Source organism: Heliangelus exortis, chromosome 2, assembly GCF_036169615.1.
Source record: "Heliangelus exortis chromosome 2, bHelExo1.hap1, whole genome shotgun sequence".
In the NCBI taxonomy this organism is placed as follows: domain Eukaryota; kingdom Metazoa; phylum Chordata; class Aves; order Apodiformes; family Trochilidae; genus Heliangelus; species Heliangelus exortis.
Window position 1 is genome coordinate 136,851,630 of NC_092423.1, and position 14,647 is coordinate 136,866,276.

Here is a 14,647-nt window from a genome sequence, read left to right on the forward strand (position 1 = left end):
TGTTACCTTATGCACACATACCTTGGGAAAGAGACAGTCAGCAATTTATGAGCATGACTCACTAAATGGTATGTCCAGATCCGACCTTTATAACTTGAGAACATTGCAAGTGTTTGACCTAATTTCTCAACCACAAAAAAACATACGCAGGGCTCCGGTCTGACACCTCTAGGTGCTCACTCGCCCGTAAACCCTCCCTGACTCTGCAAGCCAGAAAACCAACCCAGCTCCCGAGTTAGGCCTTCAGTGGCGAGCCCGTGCGCGACGGAGACCGACGGAGACCGACGGCGGCAAAGCCGCGGGGGCCGCGGGCCGAGTCGGGGTTTCCGCGGGGGAGCCGCAGCAGCGGATGGCGCCTCCGCGCCTCGGGCCGGGCTGGGCCTGCTGCTCCCCTCCGCGCCAACGACCACCTGACGACCACCTGACGACCACCTGACGACCACCTAACGACCCCCTAGCGACCCCCTAACGACCACTTAACACCCCCCTGACACCCACCCGCCCCTCACCGCAGCCCTCCCTGACACCCACCCGCCCCGGCGGTTGCCGTGACGCCACTTCCGCCTTGGGTCGCTCGCGCCTCCGAGTGCTTCCGGCTGCGCGTTTCCAGGGCAACGCGGCGCCCCGCTCCCCCGTGAGTACCCCCGGGGGGTGGCGGCTGCCTGGGGGGTTTCACCCCGCGATGGCTTTACCCCTAGAGAGGGGTTATGGGGGTCCGGGGAGGTCCCTCCTCGAACCCCGGCTGCCGAGGGCTGCCCTGCTGGGCTCCGGGGTGAAGGGAGCAGAGAATCGCGCCCTGACCCGGTCACTGCGCCCGGCTCCTCGGGCTGCCGTGCTTGGCGGGGAACAGCGGGGGGGCTGCTCGTCCGGAAGGGGCCTGGAGCCTTGGAGGGCCGGGACACAGGTGCGTGGCGAGGGTGTGCGGGCTGCCGGGGTCCTCCTTGTGCCCTGGGCCTGTGCCCTGGCCTCCCGGGCTGCCGGGTGTGCGAGCGGTGCCTCTGAGGTGGCTGTTCCTGCGTGGGAGCGGGGACAGCAGGGCAGGTGCCGGTCCTGGAGGTCGTCGAGAGGTGTTGGAACTGGGTAAAAGGTGCCTTGGTGCCCCCGGGGGACACTGCGGAGGGAAAAGGTGTGGGGAGCACCCCCGGCTCCCCCGCCCGGCGGTGCCCGAACCGAAGGCGCTGAGCCGGGGTTATCACTTGAACAGTTTTACTTCGGATAGGACTGCGTGTGGGGAAAAGCCATGGTGTAGCCACCGTACAGAAGTTTATTTATTACGCTAGGCTGAAAAAGGTATTTAATCGTTCCGTTTTAACTTTGTGCAGCTGGACTCCGGTTAATGTCAAGAGATGTCAACCCCCCCTCTGGCAGGAGCAGGCATGCCGCCCGGGGCCTTCTCAGGGACCCAGGCTCAGGCAGCTAGGGAGGTAAATACAGCTTCCCTCTGTCGAATTGGCCAAGAGACTGTGCAGGACATTGTGTTCCGAACTATGGAAATCTTCCAGTTACTGAGGAACATGCAGGTGAGAAATAACTTCTTTTTATGAACTGCAACTTCCTGTGTTTTTACCACCAACTGCCAGTTTAGGTGGGCACAGCAGACAGACAGCTGAGGATGTTTATATACCTAACTCCATCAAACTGCTTTGAAAAGGGGGATTGATTGCAGAAATGCATACTACTCAATAAATTTGCTCACACCTCTGTATCAAGTAAAAATGGAGAAAATCCAGCAAGACTTGATTTGTTCTTGCCCCCTCAGTAGATGAACTAAATATACTTAATGTCTGTGTTTTCCTTTATGAATAATGAAGTTTGTTTATATACCAGTTACATTTCTCTTTTTTTCTCAACATACAGGGAGTAATTTTAGAGGAATTTTCATTGATCTTTTTTGGTAATATTTTCCAGCTAGAACTTTCTGACATTTCTTTTTGTTATTAAAGTGGACATAATCCTTATTTATGGCTACTTAGTGAAAAAACATGCAAACTTTTATTATGTTTCTCTGTTGAGAACACAAGACAACTAATCACTCCCATTGCTTTTGTATTTTCATGACTGTTTCTTTATGTAGTTATCTTAGGGACAGGTGCATGTACCTAGAGTTTGCTAACTGTGACAGTGTCTCTGAATTGTGACCTGGGGCTGCAATACAAACTCTGAAAGTGTAATACTCTTAACAGAGAAAAACAGCATCATGCTTAAACATTCTTAAGAAATGCACTGAAAAGAATTACAGTGGCACTGACAGCAACTGAAGTGTAAAACACATGAAGCTCTTTAGCAGCAGTGATTTCACACATCAGATGAGCAGAAAAAATACAGAATTTTTCTAATAAGCAAAATAGAAATTTCAGTGATTTCTGTGGAGATAAAGTGATTGTCTTATTTTAAAATGTACAAACCCCACTGATTTTTTTTATTTTGTGTAGTAGAAACTTTATCATAATATTTTTAATGTTTTGGGGTTTTCGTTCTCTAAGTTACCAAATGGTGTTACTTACCATACTGGAACATACCAAGACAGACTGGGAAAGCTGCAGGAACATCTCCGTCAGCTGTCAGTGCTCTTCAGAAAACTGAGACTCGTCTATGACAAATGCAATGAAAACTGTGCTGGGCTTGATCCTGTTCCCATAGAAGTAAGTATCTTTATTCATATATATCTCAAATCAGAATAACCACATTCTGTTTAGCATGTCATCCATTCTCCTGAGTGTCAGGACACTCGTGGCAAGTTTTAAATGAGACTGGAATTGTTCAGTGGACTGAATTCTGTTTATTATTTAGAGAGAGTTGAAAGATTGTGAAATTTCATGTTAACATCAACAGTTCTTACCAATTGAGAGGCATCCAATTTTGAAATCAAACTTTATTTAAAATGTTAACCTTCTTGATACATTCACCAGTTTGTTTCCAGTAGGAAGAAAGAGTCAAAGAAGTCAGTGCAATTTTTTTTGAAGAGTTTATTATAGTGGGAAAAAGTCTGCTTTAAGCTGCCAGCCTGGCTCCCTGAGTAATATACATTATTCCCTTCAGTCTGTGGTTCTATACTTCCCTCACGCACTTCCTAGTAAAATCAAAACTTCATCATTTTCCTCATAAGTTGTTAGTAATCCTACTTTGTGTTATCTCTTGTGTTACTGTGGGTTTATATTAACCAGAACTGTGAAGTTCTATACTTACTGATTCTGAGGCAGCTCTACTAACAGACTTCTGACTGTACAGTGAGTTTTAATCTTTTTAGCATTATATTTAATATTTTGAGTTTTTTCACCAAATAGGAATAAATGAAGGACCCCATTCTGTACAGCCCATTTTACACTACTAACCTGCTTAAGTCAGCAATCACTACCATGTGTTTCAGGGAAAGGTATTCAGAAACCTTAGAGCAAACAAGGGAGTAAGATAACTTCCCAATTAAAATAAATAAATAAAATTTCACAGTTTGTTGACTTGTTTCCTGCAGCTCAGTACTTGTATTCCCTTTAAAAGCTTTTGACCTGTTTTGTCATCCCAGCATACAGTTGGGATGAGGTGCAGTTGGTCTTTTTTTTTCTTCTTTTTACATTTTTTTTTACCTGTTACCAGCATGAAAAAGAATCCCACAGAGAGAATGAGTAGTCCCTTTAAGCTTTTTTCTTCAAGGTGTCTCTGGTAACTTAAGCACAGCAGAGTTCTGTGTCGACAGTTGGAATTCTTTTTCCTTTCATCTACTTAATCTATTCTGCTCTGTAGTTAGTAGAATATCTGCCTCCTCATGTTTTATTAGGGTGAATGAGGCTGGCACACCTTTCCTCTTGCATCAGTTTTCTTAAATTCTTATTCCAGCTTTTCCAGAATAACCTCAATCACATTATTTAATGACTGACATCTAACCATATGTTTAAATAATATTAACAAATTTCTTCTTCTAAAAAGTCAAGAGAAGTCAGTATCTACTAATGCTCCTTTACTGATATAATAATATTACTTTTAAGACTTTTAATAATATTACATTTTATATTTTTTGTCAATTTGTTTTTATGGTTTTTGTCAATGTATGCTACCAATGTAACAGGTATCCTTATCAACTTTCTGTTAACTAGCATAGCAGGGCATGAGAGAATTTTGAAGCACATCTGGCTAGAAAAATATCTAATTGGTTTAATGTTATGCTTCATTTGTGTGTTAGGTGTAGTTCTTTTCTTTTTTCTTTTTTTTTTTTTTTTCCCTACTAGATTTTCTGAAAGATGTTTTCAAATGAAATGTTCTATGAGTTGTACTTTTATTTTTTCATCAGAGAGGAAGAGATTTTTCTGAGTATTTTCTGAGTATTTGATATTTAAAAGATGTTCAGATGTTGTGCTGATGGACATGGTTTAATGGTTGATTTGGTGGTGTAGGGCTTGATTATCTTAGAAGTCTTTCCCAATGTAAATTAATCTATGATTCTATAATAGTATTACATCCCAACCTAATTAACAACTTAATATGCATAAGATGAGCCACTTGCTCCCAGACTTTGAAACTAATGTGTTCTTGCTCAGTTGCATCAATGGCTAGTCTTTCATTTGTCTGTAATGTGTATGTGAAAAGGGATATAATGTTGCTATCAACTTTAGCTTTTCTCAGTTCAGGACAGAAAAATCAACAATAGACTGTAGACTTTGTGGCTGTATGTTACATATAAGATGTTACAGTTTATAATTATTTTTTAATATAATGTTAATAGCTTGGGAGTGTTCTGACATGGAAGCATGTATTTGGTTTTTATCCAGTATATTTATTGACTCTTTTTAATATTTTTCTTTTTTTAGGAAGGAAGGGAACATGCATTAATATTAATTTAGAAATTTGTTACCAAAGATTTTTGTCTTTGTAGAAGCTTACAAAAAAAGGGAGAACACTATATGCCCGAGGAGAGCACAGTGCAAAATTCCTACTGCCAGACTCCTATTAGGTAGCTGTAGGCCTCTTCTTAAGAGTAGCCAGAGGCCCACTGAAATAACAAGTCATAATTAGGGTATTAACCAAGTAGCTGTTTAAAGCTACTCGTAATTATGTTTAGTGTATTACTGAAATACTTCATAATAATGGTAACTTCATGTTTGTGCTATGTTGTAGTGTGGAATGGAAAATTTTAAAATTACAATCTGCAGAGTTCAAGAATTACACGGATTACCTGTGATAACCATTTTATAATGTAAGGACTGGGTTCTGCCTGCAGTTGTGAAATTGCATAGGTCTGGGCATGGTAATGTGGATTGTGTCCTTTTGAAGCATCTTGCTTACCTGGAGAACCAGCTGAGGTCATTCCAAGGCCTTTGGGTTTGAGATGATGAAGCAAACTGCTTGGGAAGCTTAAACCTTTGGGGGAAATGGTAGTACCCTATGTATCTCCTGTTTTCTGTTTGTTTGTTTGCTATTTACTGAGGTAATGTTTCTTGTCTTCACAGCAACTTATTCCCTATGTTGAAGAAGATGGCTCCAAGCACGATGATCGTGGTGCTGCAAGTCAGCTTCGTTTTGCTAGTGAAGAGAGAAGGGAAATCATGGAAGTGAACAAGGTAACAAAGTTGAAATGTATTAATTAATTTGCTTAAAACTGTCACTTTGCCATTACAGAGCTTAAATTTCTAATTTATAGATAGTATAGTACTACACACAGTGTGCATGACTACCATCAAACTTGGTACTAAATACTTTTTGCGTGTGACTATATGAAAATTACCTTTTAAGCAATTTACTTATCTGTACCTCTGGCAGTCGAGTTTAGGTTTTCTGACAATTTTAACTTTTTAAACTGATACATATTCTTATGAATAAGTGTATTATATTTATGCTTAACCCACTAGGCACCAGCAGTATGGATTGAGGTAGGCTGCCTGTTGCACTTAATTATCTTCAAAACTTGCCTTAGGCATTATAAAAAAGGGTACTGAACATCAGATGTGTAGATATTATCACAGTGTGAGTTGGTAAAGGATTTTCAGGGCTACTTTCTGTATTTTGACAGTTGGAAGAAGACCATTCCTTCTGTTAAATGAAGCATTTATTGAATCTTGATACATTCAGAAAAAATATTCTTTTGGTACATTTTGGGTGGCAGTGTGCAATTGAGTACAATTACTAAGATGGATTCAAACCTAAAAATAAATATCCTGTATCAAATGCTAATATAATACTGAGGTTAAAAATATGTAGATTCTCTAGACCCCAATTTTGACCATGGCTTCTTCAGTCTGTAAAGTGCAAAGATAGAATTCATTAAATACTTCTGCATCTGTAATATCTGTAAAGGCTTCGTAAAAAGGAGGCATTATCTACAAGAACAATTAACTGAATTAAATGAGTAAATTTTTAATTTTTTTTAAATAGAGATCATAATTGGTGGATTTTCAAGTTTTAAAATATTTCCAATATTTTAATCTGCCTTCAGCAGAGATGTACCAGGTTTTTCATAACCCATTGAAGGAAAATGCATGTGTAATGTACAGGAAAAAATTAGGACTGTGGGAATTTAGAAAAAAGCAGTTGTCAGCTTTCCCATTGTATTCTTTCTGTTCAGTGCTGATGTAGCAGAGTTGTATATATTATATTTTATGTAATGTACTGTAAATTTATGCATATATATTTGTAGTCTTCTAGTGGTTTTAAGCTTAATGTCCATATTTGTTGGGGGTTTGGTAGCTTTATGACATGTTTTTCTTGAATTGTTGTACTCATGCTAATATGTTTTTAAACCTCTTCGGTGTGATCTTGTGAAAATAATTTCATAAATGTTTATGATGATGTCTAAACCTTAAAGAGTTGATGGTATTACACGACCACCAGTAGGAAATTGGCAATTAGGAATATATGCAGGCATTCACTTAAACCTGGTCTGAAATACTCTTAAGTGCCTAGATCTAGTCCCCATATTTTCCACAGTAGATAATTAAGCCTCCAATGCTATTTTTGTGGACAAATATTTACAAACTTGTTTTTGAAAGTGCACCAGTTTTTTTTACTTTTGTCTCTCTTCACCTGCATAAGCACATCCACTACCACTTTCAAAGTTCAAATTTTAATACATTCCAGAACTGAAAAAACTTCGAGGTTTTATGACTAGAAACTTTTTTTTTTTTTTTTTTTTTTTTTTTTTTTTTTTAAGAAAAGTTGTTAAAATCAGGTTAATTTCTGACACTGGCTGCAGGGCTCAGATTTTCTCAGATCCTCTCTGATTCTTAGCTGGCATTCCTGACAGCTTTTCAATCTGCTATAGTATGTAACATCCACCTCCAGCTCAATTTTGCTTAATTTATTTTAACAAAATTTGAGTAATACAAAATGTGATGAAAATGCTGTGACAGGAAAACCAATGTGACAGATGAAGAAGCTTTTTATATTCTTGTCCCATTATCTTTTGTTCCTTCAGCAGGCTGTCCTGCTCTCACCTGGTCCTTTTTGCTTTGATAGGCAGCATCTTTTCAGTCTGGCAGATTACTGGTACTAAAAAAAAAAAAAGCATTATTGCAATATCCCAATACTTCGATTCTATGGAGACATTCAAATACTTAGATCTTTCATGTGTCTGTTAATTTTGCCTTTTTGCTCTGATATCCCACCCACTCAGATCCCTTTAATGGTTCTGGACACATGTGAAAGACACCAATTGCCATGCAGTGTGGAGGACAGCCAAAAGTAGTAGATCATACAAACTTGGTGGATCATATATTCTCACACAAAAAAGTTTCTCCTTCCATGAACCACTAACTCAAAACTCAGCAGCTCTGCTTTGCTGCCACAGTTGTATGGGATGGGGCAGCCTCAGTGGAGGAGAGAGAGAGGAGCATCAGGTACTTCCTGTGCTTACCACCTCACTCCTTGGGCAGGAGTTGAAGTTGGTTGAAGTAGCAGAGTTCCAAAACACTGTGGTAGCTTTTTATGCCAGTTTATTGCATGGTGACATCTTTCAATCTTTATTTATTTATTCTCCTGTAGTAGACTTCTCTGTTAGGTCAGAAAGTTTAATACACTCACCTCGGCTAAGGATTATTTGCCCATTAATGTAAAATACAGAACAGCTTAAAGGTAATGAATTTCTGTCATAGCAATTCAGTAATATTTAGCAACTGTAGGTTTAAATAAAACCTATTAGGATTAAAAAGAAAAGGGAATTTTGCCATCAGTAAAAACCATGCACTATTATTAAAAAAAATAACAGACCATTTATTGAGCACCATTTATTGAGTTCTCCTTCAGTTCCCAGAAATTTTGCTTATTCCTTTTATGAGTATTTGCTTTCGGGGTTGTAAATTGTTGAAGTGGTTGCCTCTTTTCTGGAATAATTAATTTTGTGTTCCAGAATCAGTTTAGCGTTTGCACTGAGTTACTAATACAAGTACTAATACATTTGCACTGATACAGTTTTCACTGAACATAGTTAATATTTGCAACAACTGGAAGCTGTTACCAAAACTTTCTTGCTTTGTATTTTTGAGTCTTTAATACTCTTTTCCTTTTAAGCATTGCATAACCTGCAGTATTTTCAAGATGTCATGCTTACCTTGGGTCCATGGTCTTTTAGTACATTTGACACAGCTTACAACAGAAAATACCAAATCATAGAGTAAAACCACTTAAATCTGTGTTACTGCCTTATCAGCGGTTTTCTTTACTGCTTGTTTTTAGAAATAGATTGAGTAAAGTGTTAGGTTTTTAGATCTTGTAGGTGAGGTTTCAAATGAAGCACAAAAAATGAAGCATATTTCTAAGTTTCAGTGCATGAGGGTGAAAATGGAGTTATGTGAAATAGCATTAAGACATTCCAGGTGACCCTTTAGAAGACCCTTTTTAGAAAAGATATGTTTGATATTCTTAATTAATCTTTCTTAAGAGTGATCTTGCTAAGAAAGGAAAAGACAGTTTGCAAGACAGGCTTTTAAGAAAAGCTTCTATGTGTTTAGCTCTGGGCTGTTTTGAAAAGAAAAACATTGTACACTGCAGCTGATGTTTTTAGAGAAGTAGTCCTTAAAATTACAGCTATTTGCAATTAGTATTTCTCTTATGAGAACTTTACCTGAAAACTACTTTTGACTATGCTGAAAACCTGTATTCCTTTTAAACCATCTTTAATGCTATTTGCATGTTTTTAAATTTGGTTTGTATTTGTAGAGTCCTTTTTTACCCAAAATACTAATGCACACCAAGGAACACTTTAACAAGAGGGCAAGAATTTTTTATTTGGACTAATTCTGAGGAGACAAATCTGCACTCAGAGCAGTTCCAACCCATTTTGTGTACCCAAACTGTCTCTCTGCAGTGAAGAATGGAAGAATTAATGGAAGAATTTAGGCTCAGTGGGACATCTGGTGACTGTTTCAGCTCCCGAGTTAGATCCAGTTGCTGAGGCTCATATCCAGTAGCATTTTAAATATCTGTAAGGCTGGAAATTCTACCCTTTGTGGGCCCTTCTTAAATGTTTGTCAACTTTCACTATGAAAATTTTCCTGATGTTATATTGGAATTTTCTTTTTTGTAACTCGTGTCCACTGCCCCTCATCCTTTTGCTGTGTACATTCAAGAAGATGAATGCTCTTGGCAACTGGATTTTTATCCTTGTCTCTGCCACCAAATGTCTATGACAGTTGTTAATTCTTCCCCTTACAGATGGAGATAGTTGTCCTTCTAATATGTTGGAAACTGTTAAAATACAAATCTTAGTGATGAACTTGAATCTCAGATGTCTCTGGACAAAGTTAGTAGACTCTTCAGTTTTATCCACAGTGTTTCTAGGTAGAGGGCATAGTTGCCATTTATGACTGAGGATCTGTAAGCTTTCCATGTTAAGAATGGGGATGTAGCACTGAGTGATGTGGTGGAGAAGCACCTTGAGGAACAGGCAATTCCATTACAAGCTACGTAGCTTAGAGAATACTCAGTAAATAAGACCTCAAACTTCATCACAAAATGATCGATAATTGGTGTGTTGCAAACATCCACCTATTGGAATGAACACATTTCTCTTTGAACAGCAGAGCAGTGGATACATACAACTGAAGTCTGGCTCAACGTGTGAATAGTACTGAGCGTGCAGTGGAGCACATATACATATATATATGCACATATATGTGCATGGTATTAATGCACATATAGCCTTCCTTAGGGTTATATGTGCTTCTGGCCTGTACTGTTGCTGTAGGTCTTGCACAGAGTAGATGAAATTATAGATGGAGCAGCATTCAGGAGCATGGTATTTTATATATAAGATTTTCAAGATAAAAACACCTGTTGTTTTTTTTTTTTTTTTCCTGAAGTAAAGGAAGTGCCTGTACAACATAGGGAAGTACTTTTGATATTTTTATAGGTGCCAGTAGGAGTATAATCCTGCTCTTCCAGTGTTTACACTGTTATAACTATTATGTTTCATGAAAGAGGGATGTTTTCTGGATGTACGTTATGGTTCTTCCACTTTGTTTCCTCTATGTGGGTTTTGTGCTTCTGAATTAAAAATGACCTACTTGACCTAAGCCTACTAAGGTCTCCTTGGTTACTGGAAGGTGCAGTCCTTCCCAACTCCATCATTCTGGCTGTGATACTTGCACTGTCAGTCAAAATGGTGACATTTATTTTCACTGTGATTACCCAAGGAAGACCCTCTTTACTTTTCAGGCGGATCAGTTTTCTGACAGAGAGGGACTAGCAGAAACATGCCTGTCAGATGTAAGGTGAATTTAGATCTCTTAAACTCATTATAAACTACCTCACATAAGATAATTTTCCTTTACTATCTTAAAACAGATAAAGTCAGAAGCTGCAGCATGTACGTAGGATGAAATACCTTTTCTTGTTTCATACAACTGTTAATCCTGACAGGCAGTCCAGAGTTCAACTAAGTCATTTCAGTGGAAGGAGAAAAGAGTGGGAGACAACTTGCAAGCAATCTGTTCAAATGAAAATTTGCCATTGCTGCAGAAGCTACTTACAGAACTTGCCCATTCCCCAGGAAGGCAATTTCCCCTATCTTTCCAAGGTTAGACTTCAGTTGAGATGTTCTTACTGGCTCAGTAAAGTCTTTAAGCAGAGGTCAGTACTGCTAGTGATGCAGAACATATTAATTAAATAGTTCTATGTGGTGTGGGCCACTGCCTGTCAAAGATTGGTAACAAAGATCACTGTATGCATTTCAATTAGGAGACCGTGCTCTCTGAAGTGGATTTTTTTCCCCCCCTCTTTATTTTTTTTCAACCCTAGCAGTCCAGAGATGGTACTTCATCTTAGATATTTTTTCTGTCTCTGGAAAAAGTAGAACAGAAGAGCTAAGAAAATAGCTCTTCAATGAAGACAGCTCTGAAAACCAATTAAATCCAATTTGAAGGTTCCCTTGTCTAGCATCAAGTAAAGATCAAGCAATTTACAGTTTCATAACACATGCACAAGAAATGAAAACAGTCTTAGAGAATTTATCTCTTGGGTGTAACATTCGTAAAGTTCACGTGAACTTACCTAGGTAACAGTATTTAGCAGCACAGTTCGACCTGGATGGAGAGAGAACACAATCTGCATATCAGAAATTAAAAGTTCTTCCTGTCTGTGATATGAATCACCATCACTGACTGTTTGGCCTTCATTTTAATGATGAAGGCTTGAAAAACTTGTGAGGTGGCATGACCTCAGTGAATGACAGCTTTAATTAAACTACTAGTTTTAGGTAGTGTTTATTGGTTTCTCTTAAGGTTGAATTTTGAGGATGGCAAACAGAAATATGTTTAAAATGCCACAGGTATGAGCATACTTATTTGTCTCATCCCTCTCATGCTTTCTCAGTCATAAAGATCTTATATTATGAGCTTTTGTAGGGAGATGCTTGAAATACTGTCATTTGGATGCTGGGGTAACTACATGCTTCTCATTTGCTCTCATCTTGAAGTGTTGAACTTCTGATGCATATCATAAAGTCAGATTAGCAAATGAAAAAGAAATAAGCATTAGATAAATGCACAAAGATATACCTTTGAAATATTTTTTAGCTTGTCATATGCTTCATTAGGAATTCTGAATTACTGTACATGAGCTGTCCTACATCTGTTTTTACATCCTTTTCAGTAGTCTGGAATTAAGTGTTGTCTCTGCTTCCAGGCAATCACTGAATGAATCACAGAAAGTCAGGGGTTGGAAGGGACCTTGAAAGATCATTGAGTCCAAACCCTCCCTGCCAGAGCAGGGTCACCCACAGGAGCTCACACAGGGACACATCCAGCCAGGTTTTGAATGTCTCCAGGGAAGGAGACTCCACAACCTCCCTGGGCAGCCTGTTCCAATGCTCTATCACCCTCACAGTGAAAAATCTTTTTCTTATATTTATGTGGACCCTCCTGTGCTCAAGCTTGTACACATTGCCCCTTGTTCTGTCATTGAACATAACTGAGAAGAGCCTGGCTCTGTGCTCTGTCCTCCTGGCACTCACCCTTTACATATTTCTAAACATCAATGAGGTCACCCCTCATTCTCTTCTTCTCCAAGCTGAAGAGACCCAGCTCCCTCAGCCTTTCCTCATAAGGGAGAATTTCTACTCCTTTAATCACCTCGGAGGCTCTGTGCTGGACCTTTTCAAACAGTTCCCTGTCCTTGAACTTTGGGGCCCAGAACTGGACACAATATTCCAGATGTGGCAGGTGCAGCAATATGGCCACCAAAGTCTGTGTTCAGGAATATTTCACTTACACAGAGGCCCATGTTCCCCATGTAACCTAAGCCAAATTACCATAGTACTTCAGACCATTTTTACAGGTCTGAAGTGGATAACCTTCTTTTTTATTCCTCTGGACTTCTTTCCCACCTAACCAGCTTAAAAATATTGGTATGTATGCCATCTGCATCCATATTCAGAGGACTGATTTTCAGGAAATAGCTTGGTTTGTTATTTCTTTTTATCACTGTACAAGTTACTTAGGTCATATTACTGATCTGAGTTATCCTTTTAATGCATTTCCATTTATGTAGTGCAAATAACAGAGTTATGTCAAATTGAAACGTTTGGATAGTTTTTCCTCTTTTGATGGTATCAAGTCTTTACTGTGCTTTCACTTTACATGGAATTCTGAATTCATTCCCTAATGAATAAGTAGTTTGATCTGTAATGTGGAGTATGACATCTTATCTGATGGGAGTGAAATGAGGGACTTAGGTTGTTGTTAACAATACACAGTAACAGTTCTTGCCAGCTTTGATTTGAGATAGAAAGTGCATCAGACAATACATGTGTGTCTGATTGTAAAACATGAAAGGTCAGGAAGATTGCAGTGTTCTGTAATGCACTGTTCTTTCTTCTGTATAAACATAAGTTTTAAGTTCTGTTTATTCTCCCAAATAAAAGCAAGCCTCCTGCTCTTCTTTTCCTTCCTTCAGAATTCAGGTGCTTTCTGAAGTTCACAAAACCAAATAGTTTTAAAGAATTCAGCTTGCTTGAAACAGAGAATAACTGTTTCAAGACAGAACCCCTTAGCACATGAGAGCTGACCTACATGGGCAGAAGTGTTGGAAAAGCTTGTTTGGCTTCACCTATATCTTGTGCTTTGTTCAAGCTTTTACTGTTAATCCCCCATTTTTCTGTGAACCGAAGTTATACAACATATATTCACATAAATTTACTTGATCCCTGAACTCTTCTGGTCCGGATTACCACTTCTTTCTTACTACACAAAGTGCTGTCTTTTGGATTTTGGAAAGAGAGGACCAATGGCCACAGTTTTTGAAGGGATCAAGTGTTTTGATAAAAAGATTGCTGTGAAAGGGAACAGCATTTCCTCCCTAGCAATGGTCCTTAACTTTTGAGTCTTTCTTGTATTTTTAGAGTGTGCTTTAAAGAAGAGGTTTTATCCCAGTAGCACTGCTCACAGAAAACTGATAAAAGATCCGCATAGCATTTCATAACGCTGTAACTTTTGTTGAATTTCTGACTGAGGTATTTGAACTGTTCACAAAAAAACTTTTAATAACCTCTTCCCACAGAAACTGAAACAGAAGAATCAGCAGCTGAAGCAGATCATGGATCAGCTACGGAATCTCATTTGGGACATAAATGCCATGTTGGCAATGCGGAACTGAACAAGGAAAATCAAACTTTGTAATTGGAAAAGATGAATTTTTTTGGCTAAACTTAATTTCTTTCTAACAAGCAACATGTTTTCTCACAATCATGTTGTAGAAATGTTTGAAATATCTTCAATATTAAAATGTTGTGGTTTTTTGTAATAACTTAAATGGTGTTGCCTTTGTTACTTATCCTATGAGTTTTACCTGAGTGATGTACTTAGGCTGAATGTAATACAGCCTGAGTAACTTAAATCAATATATGGATTGCTATGCAAATTAGAGCTTTTATAAATGAAGTGTTTCTGTTGTGAGTTGGTTTGTTTGATTGTTTGTTTTTTAATAATACAATTAAAACTGCCTTAAAAATGTGTTTGCAGGCCATTCTGCTCTGCAGAGCACCTCTACAGACAAAAAAGTTGCAATACAGAAAAGCCACTCTAAGCTACAGGACCAAATAACTGATTTGATATTGCCATATGTTTCCTCCTTGTGGGAACATATACTGCAGACTACTATGCCATATACATTCATCTTATTCCTTATCACTGGATATATGTTTTATTAGATTATCATAGCAAAATTCAAGTTA

General features: G+C 38.7%; 1 protein-coding gene across 2 annotated transcripts; it reads left to right on the forward strand.

Annotated features, from left to right (window-relative positions):
- Positions 1 to 547: 547 nt before the first annotated feature.
- On the forward strand, positions 548 to 14,428 carry MED30 (mediator complex subunit 30). 2 transcript variants are annotated; one of them, XM_071738243.1, is made up of 5 exons: positions 548 to 634; positions 1,323 to 1,520; positions 2,484 to 2,642; positions 5,439 to 5,549; positions 13,975 to 14,428. In XM_071738243.1, the coding sequence occupies exons 2-5, from the start codon at positions 1,347 to 1,349 to the stop codon at positions 14,068 to 14,070; spliced, it is 540 nt and encodes a 179-aa protein (XP_071594344.1). In that variant the 5' UTR covers positions 548 to 634; positions 1,323 to 1,346; the 3' UTR covers positions 14,071 to 14,428. The 2 variants fall into 2 exon arrangements, with proteins under 2 accessions (XP_071594344.1, XP_071594345.1); XM_071738244.1 differs by lacking the exon at positions 548 to 634 and adding an exon at positions 964 to 981.
- Positions 14,429 to 14,647: the final 219 nt, after the last annotated feature.